The sequence below is a fragment of the Metarhizium brunneum genome, chromosome 6 (assembly GCF_013426205.1).
Source record: "Metarhizium brunneum chromosome 6, complete sequence".
NCBI classification, from domain to species: Eukaryota; Fungi; Ascomycota; class Sordariomycetes; order Hypocreales; family Clavicipitaceae; genus Metarhizium; species Metarhizium brunneum.
Window position 1 is genome coordinate 4020066 of NC_089427.1, and position 25979 is coordinate 4046044.

General features: G+C 55.4%; 8 protein-coding genes across 8 annotated transcripts; 5 read left to right on the plus strand and 3 right to left on the minus strand.

Annotated features, from left to right (window-relative positions):
* Window positions 1–471: 471 nt before the first annotated feature.
* treA (Acid trehalase) lies at window positions 472–3895 on the minus strand (the record flags this gene model as incomplete). Its single annotated transcript, XM_014686044.1, has 4 exons — window positions 472–1662; window positions 1730–2017; window positions 2079–3818; window positions 3884–3895. The coding sequence occupies 4 exons, from the start codon at window positions 3893–3895 to the stop codon at window positions 472–474; spliced, it is 3231 nt and encodes a 1076-aa protein (XP_014541530.1).
* A 1850-nt stretch (window positions 3896–5745) lies between these two features.
* HEX1 (Beta-hexosaminidase 1) lies at window positions 5746–7608 on the minus strand (the record flags this gene model as incomplete). The annotated part of the gene is made up of 1 exon (XM_014686045.1): window positions 5746–7608. One exon carries the CDS (start codon window positions 7606–7608, stop codon window positions 5746–5748), a length of 1863 nt encoding a protein of 620 aa, XP_014541531.1.
* A 2365-nt stretch (window positions 7609–9973) lies between these two features.
* Window positions 9974–11029, plus strand: G6M90_00g105450 (uncharacterized protein; the record flags this gene model as incomplete). Its single annotated transcript, XM_014686046.1, has 1 exon — window positions 9974–11029. The coding sequence occupies one exon, from the start codon at window positions 9974–9976 to the stop codon at window positions 11027–11029; it is 1056 nt and encodes a 351-aa protein (XP_014541532.1).
* Window positions 11030–13303: 2274 nt separating this feature from the next.
* G6M90_00g105460 (uncharacterized protein) lies at window positions 13304–15065 on the plus strand (the record flags this gene model as incomplete). The annotated part of the gene is made up of 3 exons (XM_014686047.1): window positions 13304–13870; window positions 13936–14810; window positions 14909–15065. The coding sequence occupies 3 exons, from the start codon at window positions 13304–13306 to the stop codon at window positions 15063–15065; spliced, it is 1599 nt and encodes a 532-aa protein (XP_014541533.1).
* Window positions 15066–18010: 2945 nt separating this feature from the next.
* mug136_1 (Meiotically up-regulated 136 protein) lies at window positions 18011–19177 on the plus strand (the record flags this gene model as incomplete). The annotated part of the gene is made up of 1 exon (XM_014686048.1): window positions 18011–19177. The coding sequence occupies one exon, from the start codon at window positions 18011–18013 to the stop codon at window positions 19175–19177; it is 1167 nt and encodes a 388-aa protein (XP_014541534.1).
* An 886-nt stretch (window positions 19178–20063) lies between these two features.
* Window positions 20064–20590, plus strand: G6M90_00g105480 (uncharacterized protein; the record flags this gene model as incomplete). Its single annotated transcript, XM_014686049.1, has 2 exons — window positions 20064–20286; window positions 20346–20590. 2 exons carry the CDS (start codon window positions 20064–20066, stop codon window positions 20588–20590), a joined length of 468 nt encoding a protein of 155 aa, XP_014541535.1.
* A 1480-nt stretch (window positions 20591–22070) lies between these two features.
* Window positions 22071–23327, minus strand: OCH1_1 (Initiation-specific alpha-1,6-mannosyltransferase; the record flags this gene model as incomplete). Its single annotated transcript, XM_014686050.1, has 1 exon — window positions 22071–23327. One exon carries the CDS (start codon window positions 23325–23327, stop codon window positions 22071–22073), a length of 1257 nt encoding a protein of 418 aa, XP_014541536.1.
* A 1102-nt stretch (window positions 23328–24429) lies between these two features.
* PaAT-1_4 (O-acetyltransferase PaAT-1) lies at window positions 24430–25947 on the plus strand (the record flags this gene model as incomplete). Its single annotated transcript, XM_014686051.1, has 1 exon — window positions 24430–25947. One exon carries the CDS (start codon window positions 24430–24432, stop codon window positions 25945–25947), a length of 1518 nt encoding a protein of 505 aa, XP_014541537.1.
* Window positions 25948–25979: the final 32 nt, after the last annotated feature.

A 25979-nucleotide genomic window follows, 5' to 3' on the forward strand; every position in this document is an offset into this window, starting at 1 on the left:
AGGATACATTCCTGGGTCATTCTACTAAACGTGACGCGAGCTCAACAAGGTTTTGCCAGGCACAGTCTCTAATTGATGGCTATAATGCCGGATCACTATAGTTTTGCGCCCAACTTTTGCTGTCAAGAAACAAGACAGGAAACCAGGGATACCAAAGCACAAGTCTGGCACAGGAATCGACATCCTCCTGTTTTATTTACAGCTCGTACAAAACCCAGAGTAAAACCAGCATATAGAAGACGCGGTAGCCCGTCCGTAACAAGGCTGTACATTTGTGCCAGTAGCCTCATCACGAACCATGCAAGCCAGACATTAACACATGCCCTAAAACATCGACGTGTCGCGTCCAAAGTAGCGTATATAAACCGCCGCATCTCTCAACTACGTAGTATGTATTCTATCTAAAGCATATAGCCAAGCGTCTAATTCACAACGTCTTCCTCGCTTCTCCCCCGTATCTTGCACCAAAACTCAAGGTCTACCCATAAGCATCCCCTTCTCGCGCCACGTCAAGCTCCGCCTCACCTTGGCCGGCGCCGCCTCCCCATCCATCCTCCTCCTCTCATCACTGATAATCGCCCACTCCGCCACCGTAGCCCCCGTGCCATTCTTAGCATCCACATCTCTCTGCCCGAGCCCCTGGTTCCCGACAATCAGCAGCGTCGCGTACCGAGCCGCCGGCACAGCCTCGCCAAGAGTAACATTGGTCGTGTTGCCCACCGGAATAGCAATAGCATCAAGGTTCGTCGCCTGCACGCTGTAGGGGTTGGACAGCGGCACGCCCGCCAGGTGCGTCACGACGGTGTAGTCAGCGCCCTTACTCTGCGCGGACACATCCACGTCGGCGAAGCTGGCAATCGTAGCGTTGTGAAAGACGACGGTGGCGTTGACGGGCGGCGCCTGTGCCCAGTTGAAGTGCAGGCCGGAGACCATGGCGCCGACGTCGCCGGGCGCGAGCATGACCGTCACGGCGCTGAGGTTGGCGGCGTACTGCGGCTGCCACTTGGTCGAGGTGGCGCCGTCGACGGCCCCGATGGGGAACTGGCCGGGCCGGTGGGCGCCGGGCGAGTCGGCGGACCGGCACTGCAGGAGGTTGCCGGGGGTGGTGTTGACGCGGCCGATGTTGCGGTTGGGCACGACGGCCGCGCCGTCCACGGGCAGGCGGTACGCGGTGGCGTTGCCGTCGGCGCCGGCGTCGATGGTGATGGTCGCGTTGGCGAAGCGCGGGTCCGCCGAGGGGAGCGGCCGGACGTGCCGCGCGCGCCGGACCGTCGTGTGCGTCGCGTTGGACGAGGCCGCGAAGGGCCAGCCGCGCCAGTAGAAGGTCCGGTAGCGCAGGTGCGACAGCTGCGGCGGCAGGTTGGGGTTGATGTGAAGCGCGTCGTCGGGGAGCAGCCGCAGCCCGAGGTAGCCGAATACGTTGACCTGGTTGGCGCCGCCGTGGCCGGTGAGGAAGGGGTACGCGGGGTGGGTGCCGCCGTTGGTGGTGGCATTGTCAATCAGTTGCTCTGAGAGCTGGTAAAAGGGCGCGCGGGCATACGGCTTGTACGAGTACTGCGAGTAGGTGTAGGCCGAGCAGCCAGAGGGCGAGATGTCGTTGGCAATGATGGAGAAGAAGGCCCACGTCATGGCGGGCCCGTCTGGCGACTGTTTGTTTGCGTACTGCGGCACGGCTGTTAGTCTTGTTCGGGTTCAGGGGGGAGAAGCAGCCATGGAGGGTTCTACTCACATAGTCCAAGTCGTTGAGCGACTCCTGGGTGGTGTAGTTTGTTGTGTAGGAGAGCGGAAACGTGTTCAATATCACATCCGCCTGCTTCACCACGGCACTCCCGTTCATGGTGGTGAACTCGAGTGTGACGCCATTCTCTCGGAGGAAAAGCACGTTGGTGGCCATGGAATCCCATGTTGCGTTTTTCTCGAGGCCAAACTGTTCCCGGAACGTGTTGGCAGTTTGCAGCGTCTCGGCAATCAGAGGCATCGTGTAGCCACCTGCGTCGACGTGGTTTGCATACTCGTCCTGTCCATCATATGTTAGCATAGGAGTAAAAATGGCTGGGTCCGAGTACAAAATCACGCACGGGATCTGTCATGTTTTTCACCGTCCAGGATGAACCATTCGGAGCCAAAAGGTTTGAAAAGAGCGTGGCGATGGAGTCGTATACTGGAAACAGGCTCTCGTTAAAGTACCGCGTGTCGCCCGTCGCGACGAGCTGGTTGACAAACGATATGCCAATGTCTCCGTTCAGATGGTACTGGTAGTCCCAGCAAGGGCCGGTGGCGGTGCAGTTGCCAAAACGACCGCTCGTCCAGGGGAATGCGGCCGCATCCTTGGAAAAGACCGTCTTGTTCTGGGAGCTGGTGTAGCTTGTCTGCGCATTCGCCTTGGCCTGGCCGTACTTATTGACGCGATAGTTGGTGATTCGCTCGGCAGACTGGGGGTGCGACACGACGAGCCCCGGTTGCATAAACAGGTCGGCATCCCAAAAGATGAGACCGGCGTACGAGTCTGACACCAAGCCTCCGACCGAGATGCTGTCCACGTTGACGGGGGCGTCCTTGACCAGGCTTTGGGCGTTTGGCCCGACTGTACTCTGCAGCAGGTAGTACGTGTTGGCCACGGCGATGATGGCCGAGTCGATAATGTAGTTGTCTTGGGGCAGAGTTCCGTTGTCGGGGTCAGCATAGCTGTCGACCGAGTGGTCGGGCATGACGTCGTCCCACTCCTGGACGTGAGAACGAAGAGACTTGTAAAAGCCCCGGGACAAGGCCGACGACGCGGCATTCTTGGCCACCTGCTGAGGATCTTCAAAGGCATCTCCGGACGCCGCGCCGACGTATTTTGTAATCCTCACCGCCTTGCCGGCGGAGAATGTGACGGGGACGGCCTGGGCAATAGAAGACTCGTTCTTGCGGATGTAGGGCTTGTTGCTGACCAGAGTCTTGCGGCCAATGCCGACGTCGTCGGAGCCCGTCATGTTGGCGTAAATATACGCAGTCACATTGGCGATGCCGGTGGGCCGAACGGCCGAGTAGATGGCGCCGGTATCCTCGCCAGACTGGACAAAGTCGGTTCGAACCGCGGAATAGCCATCAAGGACGTTGACAACGGTGGCATTGGCATCCACCGACGGGATAATCTCCAGATCGACGACCGCCTGGTTGATGTGAAGCTTGTTTGTGAACATCAAGTACCGGATATCGTAGGAGCCATTGCTTCCGGCAGACGGGGACCACGTATACGACCAGCTGAGGACTCCGGCCTTGAAGTCGTACGTGGAGCGAAAGTTGGTAATGGTCTTGTTATCGACCGTGGAGTCCAGGTAGACGCCGTTGCCGAGGTCGAGCACCAGGCCGCTCCAGTGAGGCACGCCGCTGATGACGCTCTCGTAGCCGTACTGCAGCAGCCAGCCAAAGTTGGTGCCGTTGGTCTCGGGCTGGGCGTTCCAGAAACCGGCAATGGTGGCAAAGGACTGACGCCGGGAGAAGAGCGGCCAGCCGTTGATGACGTCGCCGCCCTCGTCCTCGGCGTCGAGCTCAAAGAAGGGGCCGACGCTGGCCACGCTGATGCCAAAGTAGCCATTGGCAACAGAGCCTCTTGACTGATAACGGCCTTGCTCGAGCGTCGTGGTGCTGAGGAGCCAGTTGTCGTCATCCCAGGTGACGCCGGGAAAGTCCGTCTTGTACACGGTTGTGCGGTTACGGCCTCGGTCCTGGCCGCTGTACCGCGCGAGGCATTTGGCGACGCGGTCTTTGCCATTGGAGGCCTGGACGGCGCCGCAGAGACCGAGGGTCGCGGCGACGACGGCCGCTTGGATGAGCTGCCGCGTTTGTGTCAGTGGGTGAAACACGGTCAATCACATGTTGAAGGGTCTGGTGGACTCACAGTCGCGCGCATGATGCGAGTCCCGGGCTCTAGGGTCGATTTACTCTACACGAGAAGCAATGGGACAAAGCAATGCCACCGGGAGAACAGTCGAGTGCAACAGGCGCTCGGCAGCATTTGTATTCCGCGCAAGCACGCGAGATGTTGTTTATACGGCCCGTCAGCGACTACCAAGTGGACGACAGCCGGAGCTACTCGATGGCGAAGAAGCACGGACATTGAGCTTCCCAAGTAGCAAATCTCTAACGGGCCGACTGGTAGCTGTCTTGTGGCTGGAAGAATCCCTGATTTATCCTGGGGAGCAAAGCTCAACCCGGTCCGCGGCGCTCAGCCCCACCATGCTAAACCGCGAGCAGATCTCCATCACGGTGTAGACATGGCTTTTGACCCGGCGGCACTCTGCAGGTATCCATTGACGTGCGCCCATCGTTATGATGGCCCGGTTGAATCGAGAGAGACGACCCGGTCTGCGCTGAGCCTCAATCGCCGCGGTTGCTCAACAAGCTGTGCTGGGGTGGAAAATGAAAAAAAAACCAAGACAAAAACAAACACAAGGTTGCTGAATATATGGGCGGCCCTCGCTATTCAAGTTGCGCTACGCAGTACATACAATGGGTATACCATCAAGGTCATGTCAACTATTTCGCATCAAGCTCACGACGTGCCCATTGCCCATTGGGCATGAGCAGAGTCATCATGAAGGCTCTCCAATTTCCCCTCTCTTCATCGCCAACCGTCTCGTCACGGTCGTCACTAATCAGAACCATCGGCGACCCCGCCAACCCGCCTCAACGTCATTCCATAATGCGGGGAAAGTATGGAGTATGGGGAATTGACTTTGGCCACATGCAGCTTTAGCCCGTGTGGCTTCCATCGACCAGCAGACTCTGGACGCTCCCACTGCCGATTCCGGCCTGGAAGCCGTCATGGAATACCTGCCGGCGCATGGCAGTTCCATGCTCTGGTCTGGTGTCGTCTACCTCGCCACCCAACCCAGCTCGAGCCAACAGACCGGACTCTCCAGGCAAGTTGGACATGTGCCCGATGCGTCGTGAACTTGCGTTGGTCACTGACCGCATCCCCGTGCCATGACTCATGAATCGACAAGGTATCCGCCCTCTCTCGGCTCTATCACGGCCCAGCCATGGATAATAGTGGAGGCCCTCAACTGCACCTTGCCTGGTCTGGTCCGACGACGGACAGACTTTGCCGCATCAATGCATTACGTGAACACGCTCCCGACTCCCCACGAGACAACAGCCGGACATGGGCGCATCACGGTGCCTATTCGGGCCTATAGAGTCAATCTCTGATTTTACCCGAAACATTGAAACTGCCACCACGTGCGCCCGTGCCATTTGGGCGGTAGCCGCTCCCGTTCCGCCAGTGTTTGCCTGTTCGGCACAAGGCCCCTTGCGCCACCCTGCACCAACACATTAACCTTGCAGCTTCTGAGTTCCCAAACCCCTACCCACTTTCTACAGGGTGGTGCAGCTCTCGGTATGGCCGAGAATTCTAACATAAGAGCCAGCCCACGGGTGGCCGTGTGCAAGACTAACTTTCGGTCCATCAACGCCCTCAGAATCAGCAGTGGCTTCTTGGTTCTGCCGTTTGAGTCCAATTCCACGTCGCATGTACGCCGTCACATCTGGCAAATGGAAACAATACACCTGATGGCATAATATAATATTGTTAAAAGTACAAAGTAATATATTCCTTTTAGACACTACTGCTAGAAATAGAGTACAAAAGAATAGTGACAGGGCTCGTCCCATTGATACACGGCTAAGAATAAACTACAAAAGAATAGTGAAATGGCCCCTCCCATCGACACATCCCCCCAAAGCTCAAGTCCATCTCGCTCATTGGACAGCCGTCTGATTGTAGTAAAAGTCGCACGCATGAGGATGCTGCAAGCAGTACTTGGGCACCAGAGGGGCGGCCCCAATGCCATTGGCAACAAGGTACTCCCTAAAGTTGAGAATGCGTTGCGTCAAATACGTCGTTCGCTTGAGGCCAGTCTTGGGGTCCTTGTTGCCAGACCAAACCAACTCGGCGAGTGCAGCGGCCCGCGGCCACATCTTGGAGCTGATGACGGCGTCGTCGACTTGTTCGGACCACAGTGGCGCGGCGGCACCGATAATGTGCTTGGCTTGGTCAGAAGTGAGGTTCGCCGTGAAGTCGTAGTCGTAAATGCGCTGCCACGTCTTGTACGGCGCACACCACGAGCCACCGGGGCCGCCGTAGTTGAAGGAAAAGGTCGCGCCGGTAGCATCAGGGTTCGACTGCGGTGCGTTGTAACGAGGATCGTTGGTCACGTACCCGCCATTCCCACAATCGAGATACATAAAGTCGGCGCTGGACACAATCACGTCGTAGCCGGCCTTGGTGAGCTTGTCAATGTTGGCAACGCCATTGTTCCAGGACTGCATGATGACGCTCTTGGACACATTGTGCGCGTGGGCGTCGGGAGAGAGGACGACATCCTCCCACATGATGAGTCGGCGGTCCTTCTTGCCACTGTTCTCCTCCGACATGAACAGCGGGTATGCGTGGTCGATCCAGTACTGGTTGAGGTCAAAGTAGGTGCGCTGGGGGTCGGCGGCGAACCAATCCCTGATGCCCTTGCTAAAGTTGAAGCAGCCAATCTGGAGCTCGTCACCTCCCACGTGGAAGAAGTCGTCCGAGAACTTCTTGGACAGCTCCGAGTAGACGTTGCCGACAACCTGGTACGTCTTGGGGTTCATGACGTCGAGCTGTCCCGGGTTGGGCTGCACGGCCGTGTGCAACGGCCAGTTGTCGTTGGACCACCAACTATTCTGGCACGTCACAATGTCCTTGTCGATTTGCTGCCACCCAGAGGCAGAGTGGCCGGGCATGTCGATTTCGGGAATGACGCGCACGCCGCGAGCGCGAGCATACGAGATGATGTCCTGCACATCCTTGGCCGAGTAGCTCTCGCGGCCAGAGTAGGCATCCTTGGTCACCTGGGGGTAGGCCTCGAGGTGGATGGGCCACGACTGGGTGTCGGTGATGTGCCAGTGGAGGATATTCATCTTGGACAAGGCAAGTCCGTCAATCTGTTCCTTGATCTTGTTGGCGGAAATAAAGTTTCGGCCCGTGTCGACCATGACACCTCGGTACGGGTAGTTGGGGTGATCCTTGATGGTGACGGGCTGCTCAACAATCAGGGACCCGGCCTCGAAGATGACGAGTTGCTGGAAGGTGGTGAAGGCATGAAGGGCACCCCAGACTGTCTTTGCCGCGATTTCAACAGTCGAAGACGAAGCAGACACGGTGAGAGTATAGCTCTCGTCGACGCCGTGCTTCAGATCGGCGGACCAGTCGGACACCTGTACGTTGACCTCGTTGAGCCAGCTACCGCCCGTGTTTCGCTTCGACTTGGCGCTGCTGCTGCTGTCGTTGCTGCCAGCGGTGGGAAAGGGTTCGAACTTGGGGATGGGCTGCTCAATGGCCTGCGGCACCCATCGCAGCGAGGTGATGGCCTTGGAGGCGCGGTTCCAAGCCTCGGAGACGAGTTTGGTGTTGGACTCGGACTTGCGATTCGAATTGGTACGCAGGTTCAGCCAGCCGACATGTTTGGGACCAGAGTCACCCCAGGTCACGTCCTGAGGGGCGGGAAGCGGGTTGACCTTGACGGTGACGGCAGAGGTCAACTCGACCGTCGCCAAGGCGGCGAGGAGGGCAGATGTGTAGAAGCGCATGTTGAGGCGAGATTTGCCAACGGGTTGTGACGTGGTGTCAAGGGAGGAGGTTGATGAGGGCGCCTTGGCGACGCGTACACAATCGAAGGTGCCGAACAAAGGACACACACGGACCGTGAATCACGAGCCTGGAGAGAGCTGCTGGTGTTGCCAAACATCAATGAAAGGACGGGCGGTTGGAGGGGCCAACTCGGCGCCTTTTGTACGAAACCAGACGAGATTGTATCCAAGGTCTTGCCTCCAAAGCAAGTGGCTGCAAGCGTCTTTGAGACATTGGATTGGGCCAGGTGGGTTGTGTCCAGGGACCTCAAAGAACCATGGCGAACGTGTGCGTGAAGAACAGAAAATTGGATGGAGAGGGACTGGAAGCATGAGAGGGACCAGTTCAATGTTGACCATGGAAATGTAACCCCACCAGAAGTAGAGTGGACTGGACTGGAAGTAGTCGTAGTAGTATTGATGCAGGCCAGCAAGCCAAGACGCCGCAGCTGAAGCTCCCGCGCGGCAGGACCAGACTTGGCTCTTGCCAGCGAGGCGTGTCTGGTCTGGTGGCACATGTAGCTTGTAGCGTAGCCGCTTTATGTCTGGTAGCATTGAGTCCATGGCTTTAATGTTCCAGACGTCTTCTTTGTGAGGCAGAGCGGAATGGGGTCCTTGCGCGCCTGCAATCAAAGCAAAAGCACCTTTGACCATGGCCGGGAACCAGCACAAGGAGACCACGAACACCTTGAGGAGGCAAAAGATATTGGACGGGGAGATGCAATGCAACCCAACCAGGAGGTCCCATGAAGGGCAGGGCCTGCCACTGCGTGCGGCAATTTGCGGAACCAGACTGAAGGTACGGAGTATCGCATTAATGTTTCATGCCAGCCGACGTCTGTTCATGCGCGGGCTTGGCGTGAACACAAGGCTGAGGGGCATTTGCTATGTCGCTGACGGGTAGATATCAATCAGGGCACCTCGACATCTCTGTGCTCAACCGTCGTGCACATCATTGATCAATTGATGTCACCACATGTGCAGGTGGCTTGCTGCACATTGGCCAGCTGTCAAGTCAATTGCTCCCCCACCATTTTTGCCCCATCAAACATTGAACATTTGAATTGACCCTTCACATTTTCCCCCTTCTTCCACAAGCTTCATCCTCACCTTTTCAATGCATTCCGTCCGCAGAATCGGACTCCATGTCGGTCGCCCATCTCCAACAACAATCCGCCAGCAGTCCTACGTCTCAACCGCAGCCTGACATCCACCGATGGCTGTGGCTTCAGCTGCCCGCGCCGATGCTTCCATGTTGCCTGCCACAGCTGCGCGATGCATCTAGGCAATTTCCCCGCATTGCGACGTTAACGTTACCTCGACATTGAATCCATTGTCCCATCAATGATGTCTTGGACGCCACGGTCCAGCATAACTTCAATTCTGTTCTTCTTCTTCTTTTTCAGCCCTTGCGTCACGTCACATGGTGATTTTGCGTCAAAGCTGGGCACATGAGGCGTCTTTGGAGAAGACAAATGTCATCCGTATTCCCTGCTGGTGTGTTGTGTTTTTACCAACATGACGAGAGCTTCTGTCTCGCATGTGGCCGTAATTGGCGTGAGACATTTGCTCCGCATCTAGTCAAGATCCGAATCCTTGGCCATGTTTTCGTAAACACGGCTTGACACATGGTCTCAACCGCCAACGTTGCCCGCCGTCTTGTTTCCCGTGGTTGGGGGTAAATTGACCTGCCGTGGACGGGCATCTGGAGCGACTCGGGAAGATCTGTCAGGCATTGGGTAAAAGGATATGCCGGTCTCGCGACTGTTCTGCATTGGGCAGGTTGAACATGGACGCGTTGGCTTGCGAAAGCAGCACCAGACGCGACAACTCCATGTAGGCCCACTACTTTACTTTACCAGACATTGGACGCAGAGAGGCCTCAATTCATCATGTTCAGGGACATGACATCTGCTGTATTCCTACTCGCATTGACCGCAGAAGACATACGATCCGTCGGCTTTCGGCACGTCGGTATCATCTGACGACGTTCTCCCTGCCAGAGGTCCCAACCCCGCGCCTCGACGTCGATGCCGATGCCTCGGTATCTTCCTCTCTCCTCCATCACCCCACACTCCAACAAGCCGTGAGCCGCCCCTCCCGTCTCGGAACGATTATCCGCCCGCTGGGGCCGTGTCACTTTGGCGCCGCAAATCTCATGGATAGTACCAGTTGACGTGTATAGATATAAGCTGCGAATCCACTTGACTGCGTATACATGTTTTCCCCTTAATATACGCCGCAAATCATCCTGTGCTGTCTTTCAAGGCTAAACTCCCCGACTGACCCATCACAAAACAAGACGACAGACCAGACGACAGACACCATGGCGCCAAAAGGGCCCATTACAACGCCCTTCACCCAACTCTTGGGCATCCAACACCCCGTGGTTCTAGCCGGCATGGCCCATACTTCCGGAGGCGAGCTTTCTGCTGCCGTCTCTAATGCTGGCGGGCTGGGAGTCATTGGTGGTTTGCAGTACTCGCCCGACCAGCTTCGGGACATCATCGCCGAAATGAAGGCCGCCTTCAAGCAGCCAGATCTGCCCTTTGGTATTGACCTCGCGCTTCCGCAGGTGGGCGGCAACGCACGGAAAACAAACCACGACTACACCCACGGGAAGCTCGAGGAGCTCATCGACCTGACCATTGAGAGCGGCGCTAAACTTTTCGTGTGCGCAATCGGCGTGCCGCCCAAGCACATCATCGAAAAGCTGCACAAGAACGGCATTCTCGTCATGAACATGGTGGGCCACCCCAAGCACGCCGTCAAAGCCCTCGATCTCGGCGTCGACATGGTGTGCGCCCAGGGCACCGAGGCCGGCGGGCATACCGGCGAAATTGCAAGCTCGGTCCTTGTGCCTGCCGTCGTGGACGTGGCCCGACGTTACAAGCCGCCGATGCTCAAGGGTTCTACCGCCTTGGTCCTCGCCGCCGGTGGCGTCTGCAACGGTCGGGGTGTTGCCGCCGCTCTGATGCAGGGCGCCTCTGCCGTGTGGGTTGGAACCCGCTTCGTGGCCTCGGTGGAGGCCAACAGCAGCAACGAGCACAAGCAGGCCGTCGTGGACTGCGACTTTACAGGCACGGAGCGGACGCTAGTCTTGTCCGGAAGGCCCCTGAGGATGATGCCCAACGACTACATTCGGCGGTGGAACAAGAACCCCCAGGAGATACAGAGCCTTTGCGACCGCGGCATCGTCCCCGTGGAGCATGACCTGGAAAACGGCGCGGAGGACATCGATGTGCCTCACTTTATGGGCCAGGTGGCGGGTTCCATTCAGCGCATTCAGCCGGCGGGCGAGATTGTTCATGAGCTTGTCGAGGAAGCCGCCGAGATGCTGCGGACCGGGGGGACGTACCTTGATGGGGGTAGTAAGCTGTAGACTCGACCGCAAGTAAACCGCTGATTCGGAATCTTGGGTACACTGGGCGGCATGTAAGAATAGACTTGGATCAGAGACGCGCAAATAGGCACATGGAAACATTCGACAAACAGACGGGACCAAACGTTGCTGCTTGGCAACGCCCCTTGACCGGCATCTTGCCATCAAGCGGCCTGTGATTGTGATGACACCATCGCTGGTGATTTTGCCCACGACGCAATTATTCCTGCCAGATGGCTCTTTGCAAGTGAGAAGCTGGCATGGCCTGACATGACACGCGGGACAGGGCGTAGCCCCTTGATTATTCCAAGTTAAGTTATACTCTATTTTGCCGTCAACTGACTATACCTGTTACACGGAAATAGCCTGTTGCACAAGGGCTACAATCCTGGGACCTAGGGCAAAGTCTCCCACCGAATTCTTGGATTTAAAGACGTTTTTGGCCACCGAGGCCTTGAGGAAAACCAAAGACCTTTGATGCCAAAGACTGTTATTAGATGAATTGAGCTATTTGCTCCAAGCCCTCTATAGAACCCTTATCACATGTCTGACAAGTTAAATATCTCTTCTTCTTGCTTGTCAGATTTGACCTCTTATAGGGCGTTATTGTCATGTGGTTTACTTGTCTCGACTGGGTCGTGATAAGAAACTAATATTACTATTAGGCCCCGAGTTTAGGTATTTGGGCTGTATGTGGAAGCTGCTCGCATCCAGCTGGCCGATTTGACCCCCTTTTGTAGAGCCTTTTAGCCAGTATTAACTAGAAACATTGAATGACACAATCACACACAACGCACAAAGCGTCCCTTCCAGGACAATTACCGAGGCAAGAGGAGCGATACGTATTGTATATGTTTTGGATAAAATATAGTTAAGATTAAGGTCCTCTGCATCTCAGTTAGGAGTTCTATTTAAATAAATACGTTAGTTACTTATATCCAATTTTAATAACTTGACTGGGACCAATAATTTAATTTCGTCCTCTATTCTGGTTGCTTTTCTCGTTTATTCGATTTCTGCAAAGAGAGTACCGTGTAGTTATTGCGAAATAAAACCACACCAGGAACAAGGAAGCGGCGCATCTCCCTTCCCGTGCATGCGATTGACTCCTATGACCCCTTCACTATCCATCCCTCTACGCAATTGATAGGCATGACGATCTACTATAATACTTGTCCTTAACTTGCGCTGCCTAACACGGAGCCATGTAGTACCTGTCACATTCATTGATACATTGTCTAGAATGTAAATGAAATGCCCGGTCTAAATGCCTAATACGACATGAAGAGAAATAGAGAGAGGCCTACACCAACAAGAGTGCCTTCACTCTTGGCAACATTAAGTGCCACCACCACTATGCAGGATATCCCATTGATGTACACTGCATTCAGGGCAAGTCAATACAAAGTCTGCGACCGTCTGCTACATGGCTGGCTTCTCCGTCGCGGACAACACTTTTTCCATTCTATGTGTCTCAAAACCGCCATCATTCGGCCTAAGAAATATGCCGAGGCAGGACATCAGTCTCACCGATGCTACAAAGCTCGCATGTCCGGGACAGCCTAGTTTTCCGATCGTCATCTGCCGCCCTTTGTCAGTTGGACTACTGGGAGACGCCTAACCTTAATTGTACACGCTCTTTGACCTTAGTCTAAGCAAGTCTCTAAGCGAGGTGGAGTGCAAAATAAGGGAAGCGCGGCTATGTCAGCCATTGGATTGGGTACATAATGTCAATCGCATAAGGTTAATGCCAGAACAAGCAAAAGAAACCATTTGAAAGCAACGCTAGTCTTTCCAGCCGCACGGTTTCTACACGCATTAATATCAACTCCGCCAAGGCACAGAGCCGCACAGACGCTATCCACGACTGGCTCATTGCAAATGTTGCATTTGCTCCACGCGATCACACAGCAAAACCTCTGACTTGGCATCTTGATTCTCCCATCATGTCAATCTTGCTCAACAAAGCAGGGCCCACAGCAACTAAGCAAATATAATACATCGGTAAGGCGAGACATTTAGAGCCCTGCAGTGTAGAATCAGGTCCCCGTGCTAACACAATATGCCCCCTGGAGTCCTGGACTTGGATACTTACTAGCACTGGTAATGATGTATAAATATTCACAAGGACCTCGTCATGGCGAATCCTCTCTCAATAGCAACACAATATAATTCTCTAGATTCCATTTAGGAGTGTCCTATCTCACTATTTGATGTCCACAGACAAGTATCAAGTTCTGATATACACCCCAAGACACGGATAATCTTGTAACGATGCGCGTCTTGTGGCTAGCTACGGCACTTTACACGCTCACAGAGGCAGCGGCTCTGACACCCGAGACCAAAGCAGTTTGCTCGGGGCTGCATGCCAAATTCCCAGGGCAGCTGGTTTGGGACCCAATCGGACCGCAGGCCACCGACACAATCTCCCATGCTTCAACCTACAACACAGCCCTGTTCGACTATTGGAACGCCGCGAGTTCCAACAACAGAGCCGGCTGCGCATTCTTCCCATCCAACGCTGACCAAGTCTCTGTCGCAGTAAAGCTCCTCAACGCATACCCCACGGTCCGGTTCGCGCTCAAAGGCGGCGGGCATAACCCCAACCTAGGCCACTCCAGCGTGGACCAAGGGGTTCTGATTGCCTTTAGACCAAATTCGCAATACGCCATCCCCTCTGCCGATGGAGAGACCGTCGAGGTCGGCGCCGGGTGCAAGTGGGAAGATGTGTACTCGGCTCTTGAACCGCTGGGCAAAACCGCCGTGGGCGGCCGTTTGGGAGACGTCGGCGTTGCCGGCTTCCTGCTCGGCGGCGGGCTCTCCTACCTGTCCGCGCAATATGTAAGATGAAAACAGACTGGTCTTGTATCTGGCGTCTATAGTTTCCCGCTCACACTCCCGCCTAGGGCTTCGCGTGCGACAACGTCGTGAGCTTCGAGTGCGTCCTCGCAAACGGCACCATTGCGACTGCCAGCTCAACCTCACACCCCGAACTCTTCTTTGCCCTGCGAGGCGGGGGCAACCAGTACGCCATCGTGGCCAAGTTCGTCTTGAAGACGTACGGCATTGGCCAGAACGGCACCATCTGGGGCGGCGTCCGTACATACACGGCAGACAAGCGGAAGGAGGTTCTGTCCGCCGTGGCAAACTTCACCGCCAACAATGCCGACAGCAAGGCCGCCATTATCCCAACATTCAACTTCTTTTCGACGCTCGGAGTCAACGTCCCCGGGAGTCTGGTCTTCTTCTTCTACGACGGACTAGAGCCGCGCCGTGGCGTGTTTGACGAGTTTGACGCCATCGCGAGCTTTTCGGATAGCACCAAGCGCCGGTCCTACACTGACCTAACCAAAGAGGTGTTGGCCGGGGACATGAAGGGCCTGCGATTCCAAATTAGAGAAAACACGTTCCCCAACATGCCGGCAGGGGACATGAACTCTTTTCTAAACAGTCACTATAATCTTCTTGTCAAGAAGTCTACCGAGGCGGCGCTCGGGGATGTGCTAGACTTTAAACTCTTCTCATTTGCGGTCCAGCCAATGCCTCGTGGAATCGCGCGAGCTTCCTTGGAGAATGGGGGTCCCAACGCACTGGGGCTTGTGCCGGAACACGGGGACCGGGTGTGGATGGAGTACGACATTGCGTGGTTGAACCCGTTGTGTGACGACAAGTGCCCCGGCTTCTTTGAAAAGCTGGTCCAGTCCCAGCATGACCTCCACAGGGAAAAGTATTCCGGAATCTACCCGACGAATTACGAGTCTGGCGACCTGGAGTGGCTGAGGTGAGTTGGTTTTGCGTCCGTGTGCTCGACATTTTTTGTAATCCGTGTCTGCTACTGCCCCCTTATGCTGTCTACATCAACTGACATCTTATTACTAGCTATAATCCGATATTCATGAACGATGCCATGCAAGGACAGGACGTGTTGCAAAGCTACGGAAACGAGACATACTCGAGACTCTTGAGTATCCATAAGGCGTATGATCCTCGTGGCTTTTTCTCCGACAGACAGGGAGGCTTCAAATTCACTACATGAGGGACCAAAGGCCTCTTTAAATACAAGAAGCCGGTAAGGAACTTTACCCTAGGTCCCGTGTAACCTTTGACATTGGGCCATTTCCGTGTAATACTTCTTGTGCGTTGCGTGTGATTGTGTTGTTGCGAGTTCATACTGGCTAAAAGGCTCTACAAAAAGGGGTCAAATCTAATAAGCGAGGAGAAGAGATATTTAACTAATCAGATATCTCTTGAGAAGTAATACTCTTATTCCTACACTTATAAATTTAACGTTTGACATGCTATTTCCAGCACATTGACAGTTGAATTTCTTCAACCTCACATTTACGAAACGTAACTATGCCCCAACATGTAAATCTCCTTAATAGCCGTACAAAATTTATACTGTCCGTCGGATCGCATTCTGTGCTGTGACACTTGCCAACTATCCCAACTGGAAAGCCTCAATACTTCAAAGTCTTACTAGCCCGGCACAGGCATGCGTTGGGCTAATTTCGTTGTATTAGTTGAGTTCCATAGTTTTGTTGGCCTGGTTCTGAGCATGCCACTGTCCTATCCCAAGAGACCGCTCTTGCCCGTCGACAGGTCACTCCAACTCCCGATGTTGCCTCCTTTGTCTACCGCGGGGACGATACATCTCCTCGATAGATACGGGCTGTTTGCGGATTCCAGCCTCAGGCTAATAGCCGGAAAAATCATGAATTATCTTTTAACCCTTCACGCTATTATAATGCTAGTTAAAATGGGTGCGGACTAGACTAGTTTAACGAGCCTGGTTTTGTCTTTTGAACCGCGTACGTATCAGCAGCAAAAAAAGCAGAAGCTAATAGCTGGTGGCTATATATAATTCGTGCTACACTAAACATGCTTGATAATGAATATCTCAGTGCCGAAACTGGAGTGGCTGTTTTAGGAGGCATAAATCAGAGGCAGATACGAAGGTATACACAAATGAGGCAACGAAGCGATAATAGAGTCAATGAAGCGAGGTGGATCGATCATGCGAAATACGATGTCGAACTACATCAGCGAGAGACAGATTCCTCCACATGCCACGTTAGCAGCGACTTTCCTCTCGTGTTAACGGGCCGCTCGTCTGGTAGCGGTTCTGAGAGCGGTTCTGACGAAGAATATGATGAAGACGCCCCGCGACGTCCACTATTTGCAGCAGGGGCCATATACATGGACCAAACGGATAGTGTTTTCGAACTATATAGTGCGCTTCCGCCTCATTTCACAGAATAAGCACCCAGAGAAGAATTCCCGGACCGAACACGGAACCAAAATCTCCGGATACGGAAGTTAAGTAAACCTCAGAAGACGCCTCGGCAGTATTCGTGCTAACAATGGCCAATAAAGCCACGAGAGTATTGAGCGCTACATCGACATGAACCCTCGACAACTACAAGGGATCTTTCCAACACCAACGAGGCGGGACAAGAGATGTTTGCCGGTGGAAGCCGAGGTGCATGTCCCACCTTGACTAGGCTCGGCTCACATTTCATGAGATCAGGCTTTGGAGCTGACCTACGAGCTAGCAAAGATTGAGATGTTCCCTATATCATCATGCTTTAGAGTTGAACTGACACTTTACAAGCAGAGCCGCGTACACACAGTTGCTGCAATCTGCCTGGTGGCTCTAGAAGGAGTGCAGGGAGAAAAGGTAGGTGGAATATAGACGAACAAAAACTTGACACTAGAGCATTGGTATCTAGCTGCCGCATCACCAGACGACAAGTGAGTTGTCCAACTTCGCAAAAACGATGCTCCGCCGTACCAAAGTTGAAGCCCCTGCCGGGAAGTGCGGTAGGTTTCATATCAAGTTAAACCGTCTTGGTTATCTCGGCTAACACTTGTTGCTCAAAGTGGCTGTACCCCGGTTAAATAAAAATGATGTAAACGCAGCCGCCGGCATATGTCACTTTTATGCCTGAACTCATGTTACACGGTTAGGACCCAATAACAAAGTCCAATAAAGGGGCACCGCCGACAGAGGACCTCGAAGTTACACAAATTGGATGCATGACCCGGTGAGAACCTTGGGCACAGCTGTTCCCTTCATGTATATATAGTGGTCAGTCGTCCCTTTCTTCCTCTTGGAAGACCAAGGACCTTCGACACGCTTCAACACTATCACTGAATCGAGTTATTGCTCCAAGCCTTTTGTATTGAGCCCTTGTCACAAGTCATGTTTCTGTCGACGAGTTGCATGGAGACTAACACCTTCATGTTAGACAGTTGGATTCCAAGGGTGCATATATCGAAGCCACCAGCCAGGGTCTTGACATGTACCGGGCCAAGTCGATAAACCCCAAATTCAACGACAAGGTCGTTTCACTTGTTTGCGAGAAGGCTCGTTTTCTGGCATAGTTTTTAACAAAGGTACTATTCTTAAATTGGCATATAAAATCCTTTTAAATTCACGTATTTTAGTATAGATAAAAATGATTGTGACGGTCTGGACCAGGCACAAAGAAAGGATGGTAGCACTAGGTGGTCATCAAATTTGATTGACTTGACTAAATAAAATTGACTCAAGTGTAACTTCCCCCGCCACTTTGGACTACTCGTGACTAGTCTCTTCAAATGCTTGCAATGCTTGCAATGCTTCCCCCACCAGTTTGGCACCATACGCGCTTCGCATGTCAATGGCTCTCCATCGCACGTCGCCAAGCTGTAAACTTGTCGACTTGTCACCCAACAATGGTTAGGGATCAACTTACCTATCTGCGTGTGGTTTGCATCCAAGGTCGGGAATGGGGCAACAAAGGTGTTGACCAGCCGAGCATGCCAGTGCCGATTCTGGATGTCACGTGGAGGCGCGGTTGGTCTTGTGTGTCAACCTAGTGCTACAGTGGGTTGTACCAGACATGATTGATACTTTAGTGGGATGGCCAGGCGTCCACTCGCCATCATCAACTTGGACCTCGACTCAATCCTCAGCACACCAGACTCTCGTTCCCAATGGTAGCGCGGCCTTTCCGGCCAACGTCTGTGGCCGCGATTGGACTTGTTCTCTTTCTCGCCACATGCTTCCTCTACGCCAGCATACCATGGCACGCAAGCCTGAGCCGACACGGCGCTCTCTCGGCCGCCCAAGACCCAGGCCTCGAATTCCCCAATGACCCGGTCCCTCGACGCGACTTTGCACCTCTGTCTACATACGCGGCGCAAAACATCCACGAGCCATCTCGATTTGCCTTTGCAACATTCTACTGCAGCCGCAACGCAGACACTAGAGGTCCTTATTTCGAGTCTACGCAATCCATCATCTGGAGGCTTCTCTGGTCCGACTATCGTTCAAAATATCCCGTCATCGTCTTTGTATGCCCCTTTATCCCGGAGACGCACCGTCAGATTTTCCGCGGGCAAGGCGCCATAGTCAAGGAGATTGAACTGCTCGATACCATCATACCCGATGAAGCGATTCTGACAAAGCGGTGGATAGACGTGCTGTCCAAGCTTAATGTATGGAAACAGGTGGAATGGAAGCGCATCGTGTTCCTGGATTCGGATGCCTTCCCCATCAGGAACATGGACGACATCTTCGACTTGGTGCCGGAGCAGCAGTGCAACAAGGCCGCCCTGCATCCCGAGGACCAGGCCGTCGTCGGCAACGGCAAGGGCGGCGAGGACATGTGCAACTACGTCTACGCGGGCGTGGCACAGTTCCAGCTCGACAACATCAACGCCGGCATGCTGGTCCTGAAGCCGAATCTCGACATGCACGCCAAACTCATCAGGGCGGCCAGGAGCACGGCCGACTACGACGTAAGGGACATGGAGCAGGGTGTCTTGAAGTCCAAGAATGCCTTTGCAGCCGACGGCCCGTTTCCGGTACAGCGCCTGCCGCCCATCTGGAATGCCCTCCCGGAATACTACACCAAGTACCTTGGGGACGAGGCCGAGCGGACTGAGGGTCCGATCCGGGTCCTGCACGTCAAGATGTGGAATCGGCTCTGGGGGTCCTGGAACAACTTGACGCATCTGAATGACATGTGGGATCTGGATTGGATGAAGATGTGCAGGTTTTTCGATTCAGACGACTTTGTCAAGGCAAGAACGAGTGGTGTATACGAGACGCCGTGGGAGAGATTGGCAAAGAGCCAGAACCAGGGAATAGCGCCTTAGCGTCAACTATACTACTTGCTCCGTCTCGCGCCACAAGACGCATCTGTAATTGGGGGGGTTCTACCGATCCGCCCTGTCTGAGATGCAGCGGAGCGTCCGTGTTTGTCTTTGACCTCGTTGTTATCTGGCGGGGGGCGCTACGGACCCGAGACATGAAACCGGGCAATTTCCCAAAGGTTTTTACTACTAAAATAGCTAGGGTGTCTGCCATGTCCTGTTTGCCGCCTAGTTGCCATGTACAAGAACGGACATGGTGCTACAAGTCCCCGTTGGCCAAGAGAAGAATCATCGCTGCTACATGCCACAAGATTCATGGCGCTTCGGACTACCAGACTGAGCAGCGACGTACGGCCTAAATTTTCCCATGACGTATGGGGCAGTTTGCGGCATCGTGTCTAGACGGTGCGCCTCGGGTTCGAACGCGCGTTCTGCGTGACAAGGTTGACTTTTGGCATGACACGCCCCAGAGAGCATGTACATACTTAAGCATAAGCAGATCAAGGCAACCCATCTGGCAGCGTCTCCGCCCAGTAGCACATGCCAAAAAATTGACAGTCTACAGAGCCCGGAGCTGTTGGGCCCCGGCAGCTAGCTGGGAACCTCCCGGTCACTTGTGCCCCTTTGGGTCTGGTTATTTTAAATACCTCGCTGATCTCTGGCGCGGTGGTGGAGACGGCTGGGGAAGAAGGCTTTTTTGGCCGATCAACGGGTTGAAGAAACAAAATCCACAGTCATCTGTGGGGATGGATGTCCTCGTACAAAACATGGGCCACGCTGCCCATCTCCCCGGAAAACGTCTACCCCAACTTTTGTCGAGTCAGACTTGGCCCAGCACAAGATAATCTTCAAGTCTGTCGAACCTGGTTCAGAACCACCTACGCTCACCATGAAGTTCCTCGCCATTGCATCGCTAGCCATGGCCTCGTTGGCCGCGGGCCAGAGCCTCGCCGATCTGCCCAGCTGCTCGCTTAGCTGTCTCAACGACGCTGTGAAACAGGGCACGACGTGCTCAGCGACGGATTTGCCTTGCATCTGCAGCAAGTTCGATGTCATCCAGGGCGCCGCTGCGGGCTGTATCCTCAGCGCTTGCGGCCAGGACGTCGCTCTCAGTACGTGTACACATGTTTCCATGCCATGGGCCCATGGTTGACTGACACCTGCCATCCAGACGAGGTCCTTCCTGCAACGCAAAAGCTTTGTGCCAACGCCGGCAGCGGCAGCAACACCGGCACGTCTGCGCCCACGCCGACGAAACGGCCGGGCCAAACTGCCACTGCCACTGTCGCGCCTGTGCCTCCTCCGGCGACCACGGTAGAGCCGGTCTCGCCTCCTCCTGCCACCACCGGCGGAGCCACTGGCTTTGCGCCCATGGGAGGATTGGCCATGTTGGCATTCGCGGCGTTGGCTCTGTGATTTGTTTCAATGGGGGTTGGGGCCGTTTCAACAGAGAAAAGGCTTCTGCCTAGGCGCGAATTCGGCATGGACCAAGACACATAGATTTTTTTTCTTCTCCTTCTTAATTTCTGGAATTGTGGGAGACGTGTCGTCGCATTGGCAAGGACCAATGGCTTGCTGCGAGGCATCCTTTGGTCCTGACTCGTGAGCGTTGCGTCGGCACGCCTCCCGTGGGAACTGGTCAAACCCGGAAGGGTTTTTTTCTTCTTCAAGTGTACTTATTTTCACAGAGCTTGGTATTAGCCTTATGCTACTAAATCTAAACTTGTAGTCTATCAATTGGGCGGACACGTTTCTCCCGTCTTTGTCCTAGACTTGCCACTTGTTCTAGAAACTAACACGGTGGGCAAGGCACTATGTGTCTTTCCGGCGTAAAACCACGAAGACGAGTGTCACGAGGGCTGTTATCCACCCTGACCGTACGAACACCAAAAGTTAAGCCTCTTTTCTTTTCCTCTCGTGCTCCCCGCCGATTGTTGCGTATCACCGATGTCCGTCGTGTCACACTCGCTTCGGGGCCCGCGAGCATGTTCGACGTCGAAGACAACCGTCCATGTCCTGCTCCACCGGCCAAGTGGGCTCGACTGCCGAATGCGGTATATTCTCCATGGATTTGTGGCGCTGGCTGCAAGCCCCGGCTGCCGCCATGGGTCCTGGCCAGGGGTGCATGTGGAGGTGGCTCGGTTGGCTCGGACGACGGACCCAATCCTGCCATCTAGAATGGAACCATGGCAGGCCAATGGCAGCAAATTGGCCCGTCGCTTATCTAATACCCTGTCGTCCCCGGCTGCAGATGTCCCCGGGCCAAGTTGCATGTTCCCAATGACAACGGACAGAGAGGACCGTGGACATGGACCGGCCTAGGATACCCTTCCCTCGGGCTCCCACACCAAACCCGGCAACCTAGTGGCGGCGGGAACCGAGGACAAGAGACTGCGTGTGTGTAGGGAGTCATGGCATGTGAAATACATACATGCGCTGCGGCCAAAGCGGAGGCCTAAACGATCTCATCAAGATTGTAGATGCTCTGCGACTCTGTGGGGTTCCAACACAGCGAACATTGAACCCAGCTCCTGCTGTTATTCTTGACAGGGCTGGAATACGGGGCAGGGTTCGGGCTGCAAATTGACATCTGGAGTCATTCATTGACAGAGCCCTTTCCCACCACCGGTACGTACTGAGTACTCTGTAACATGACTGATGACTGATGTCTTGGTGGAACGGAAGCCATCCATAGTATGGCAGCTAGTCTTGTGCCACCCGCGTTCAACGTAGACTTTGTGTGAATGGTGCATATAATATGTACTTGGATGAAACGAGTGGCAAAACGCCAAGTAGACTGATTTCCCCAACGCCTCCGTCGCAATAATTCGATGCAATGTTCCGCTGCCCTGATATACAACCCTAGCCAATCAAGTCTATACTCCAACCTCTGAAATCACGGACTCTTGACCTGCTGCTGCTGCTGCTGCTGAGGCTGCTGCTGCTCCTGCTGCTGTTCCTGCAGCAGCTTGAGCCGCTCGACGATAATCTTCTTCCTCTCCGCCTCGGACAGCTTGTCAAAGGCGGCCACGTCCCTGTCCCACTGGTCGACGCACTCGGCGTCCCAGTTGCACTCCTCGACCTGCCCGTAGGCGGGATGCCTGTAGCGGCGGTGCCTGCTGGGCCAGTTGGACGCGTGGTAGTGGTGCTTGACGAGGGCGCCGCGAGACCCGTGGTTGCCCGAGTCGGAGTGGCCCTGGCCGGCGCAGAAGGCTTCCACCGTGAGCACCAGCACGCGCCCGACGACTTTGGACTCGCCCATGCCGTGGAAGTCGTCCCACGTGACGGCGGGCTCGCCCTTGGCCCTGGCCGCGCGGTTCATCTCCTCGAGCACGGCGGCGGTAAAGGCCGACGGGCCCGTGCCGGTGATGACCTGGTCAAAGTCGAGCTCGACCTTGCCCAGGGCGACGCGCTGCCTCCTCGCGACGCCCTTGAGCCACTTCATGATGCCGTCGATGAGGTGCAGCATGACGGGGTGGCGCGGGCGCGCGGCAATGGTCCACTGGCAAAAGGACTGCGACTTTTGGCCCAGGATGCGGTGGTGGCGGAACTGCGGCATGTCGACCTCGACGCCGACGATGAGGTCGTAGTCGCGCTCGTCGTGGCGGTCGGGGATGAAGCGGTGGAAGGGGCGGAGGGCCTCGACGTCAATGTCGGCGTAGATGCCGCCCTCGGCGTAGAGGATCATGTACCGCAGCAGGTCGGCCTTGATGATGCGCAGGTTGAGCTGGCGGTAAAAGTCGACAATGTCGGGCCGGTTGAAGCCGTCGGGGCCAAAGTGCTGCTCGACGTAGGTCAGGTCGCTGGCGTCGGTGATGACCTCGTAGCGCATATGGGGGTTCTGCTTGATCCACGTCATGGCCCTCGCCGTCTCGGTGATGCCAAACAGCAGCGGGTCGATCTTCCACGTCTGCCATATCTTTTGCGGGAACGTGCTGCCCGGCAGCTTGGCGGGCGGCGGCGCGGGCGAGGCCATGATGCTGGACGGGCTCGGGAGCAGGAAGAGGACGTCTAAGTTGAGCAGGAGCACGAGGAGGAAGACGCAGCCGAGGTACATGGCCAGGCATTTCTGCATCTTTTTTGGCAAGGTGATGCTTCTCAGCTTGGGCGAGAGCCGGGCCCGGAGAGAGGGCATGAGCGGCGGCTTCTCCATCTATGATCTGGGGGACTCTCTGCTGTTGGCCTGGGATGTGGTTGTCACTGGTAGAGGGCAAATCCAGACGGGCTGGCCATGTGGTGTTGGAGTATCGTGAGCGTTTAATGTCGCGTCGCGGGAAACTAGGTCAAGTTGGCTGCCATGGCTAGGCGCGAGAAGAAGGCCGTTTGCGCCTCAAATCTTGCATCGACTTTGACATTAATCCATTCATCGTTTGTGGGGCAACCCTAGTGAAGGCAAGTCGATGGCTGGGACACGGCACAAAGGCCACAAATTACAATCAAGTCAACTCCATGTACCCCGGTGGCTCAAGTCTGGGGCTTCCATTGATGGGGACATCTCGGGTCATGCCGCACCTACAACAGCGTCGACTCGGCACCAACTTGACCAGACTCCATGTCTTGACTCTGCAACTCGTGTGTGGCTTCTTTGTCTGCCCTCCATGTCTCTGATCGGCGGCGCCATGGCCACGACGGGGTGTTGCTCCGGACCCTAAGCGGCCCATTTATTATTATCCGGCCAAGAGCGCCGGCCGCTTTGCCTCCCACCCATCCATGATCCATCATCCCCGGACTTGAGCAAGTGGCAAGGCGTCAATGGTGTCTGCTTCCGGGCACATGGCAAAAGACGAGCAACTTGGCCATGGTCGACACCTCGGCCCCTCACACGCAAACTCAAACCGCACGCGCTTGCCCTCACCGTCTCTTTGGTTGGCTCTGTTGGCACGCAATGCCAGCCATCCCCCCGGATTCCCGGAAACCAGATCTCTCCAGTCCGGGGCCTTGGTCAACCATTCGTCGTGATCGAGTAAGGACCCTAGTCGAGTGGCTGCACTATGCCAGCCTCAACCTGTTCCATTCAACTAGAACAGGGGTGCAGACGCTCACACTGACACACAATGGTCTTGTCCGCCTTCTCCGTGAGTTGCAAGTGACGACTCCATACAACACCCAAGTCAGTCGCGGCACCAGACGCCGTCGTCTCTCGCGCAAAACACCACCCTCCGCCGGGACTCGCGCCTTGGTCCAATTCTCTTCAAACAACTTGAAGCGACCCTCTGCCTTGTACAACCGCGTTCCCTACCATGTAAGCCGGCAAGATGCCCGCCCAAAATTCACCCCGACTCCTCGACAGAGGCTCGCTCGAGGAAGCCATGCTCAACGCCGACCCGGAAGCGGCCAACGACGGACCATTACCGACGCACTGGACATCCAAACCCTCGGGCGACACGTCGACGAGCCTCTCCCGCATCAAGTCACGGCTGTGGCCGCAGCCGGCGCATCGCCCGAGAGCCCTGCACAAAACGGCCTACCTCGACGGCCTGCGCGGCTTCGCAGCCCTCCTGGTCTACTGGCATCACCACGTCCTCTGGGTTCACAACGCCGACAGGCTGGCGCAGAACCCAATCTTTGAAAACAGCTTCGGCTACGCGTCCAAGTACCACCTCGCCGCCTTGCCGGGCGTCCGCCTCCTCTTCTCCGGCGGCCACTTTGCCGTCTCTACCTTTTTCGTCCTGTCGGGCTACGTGCTTTCCATAAAGCCCCTCAGGCTCATCGAGAGCGACGACCTCGCCGGCCTGGTCGACCACCTCGCGTCCGCCATATTCAGGCGCTGGCTGCGGCTGTTCCTCCCCGTCGCCGCGACCATGGCCGTCTACGCAACCTCGTGGCATCTGCTGGGCCTGTGGGTTGACGGAGCGAGCCCGCAGGGCAGCTGGCTCGGCGAGATGTGGTTCCTCTACTGCGAGTTCAAAAACTTCAGCTTCGTCTTCAAGGACGGCGGCGTGCCCTGGCTCTCGTACAGCATGCACGTCTGGTCGATACCCGTCGAGTTCAAGGGCTCCGTGGTCGTCTTTGCGTCCCTGCTGGCCTTTTCGAGGTGTACCCTCGCGGCGCGTCTCTGGTGCCAGGTCGGGCTCGTCGTCTACTTCATGTACGTTGCCGACGGGTGGTACTGCGCCATGTTTGTCGCCGGCATGCTCTTGAGCCACCTGGACCTGTTGGCGGCGCTGGGCAGGCTCCCGCGGTTTCTGGCGCGGCTTGCGCCGTACAAGACCGTCGTCTGCTACCACATGCTCGTGCTGGGCATCTACTTGGGCGGCGTGCCGTGCGAGAACCGCGAGCTGGACCAGCTTGCCCGGAATCGGGGCTGGTACTTCCTCTCCTTTTTCAAGCCGCAGGCCGTCTTTGACTACAAGTGGTTTTACCTCTTTTGGGCCGCGACTCTACTTGTCAGTTCGGTCTCGCACATTGGCTGGCTAAAGAGGTTCTTTGAGACGCGTGTCTGCCAGTATCTGGGACGCATCTCGTTTGCGCTGTATCTCGTCCATGGACCGTTGCTGTGGACGCTGGGCGACCGGCTCTATGCCGCAGTCGGCTTCAAGGGCCCGGGTCAACTGGAGCACATGCCGCAGTGGGTGGACAGGTTTGTTCTGCCGCAGAATGGGCCTGTTGGGCTCGAGTTTGCGTTTGTTCTGCCGCACTTGATCCTCTTGCCTGTTACCCTCTGCGCGGCCGATTTCGTCACGCGGGCGGTGGACAGGCCAAGCGTCGAGTTTGCGGCATGGGTATACAGGAAAACGCTGCCTAGCGTGCCAAGAAAACACGCAAAAGCTTAGCACTTACTGCTAATAATAATACCGATGCCATG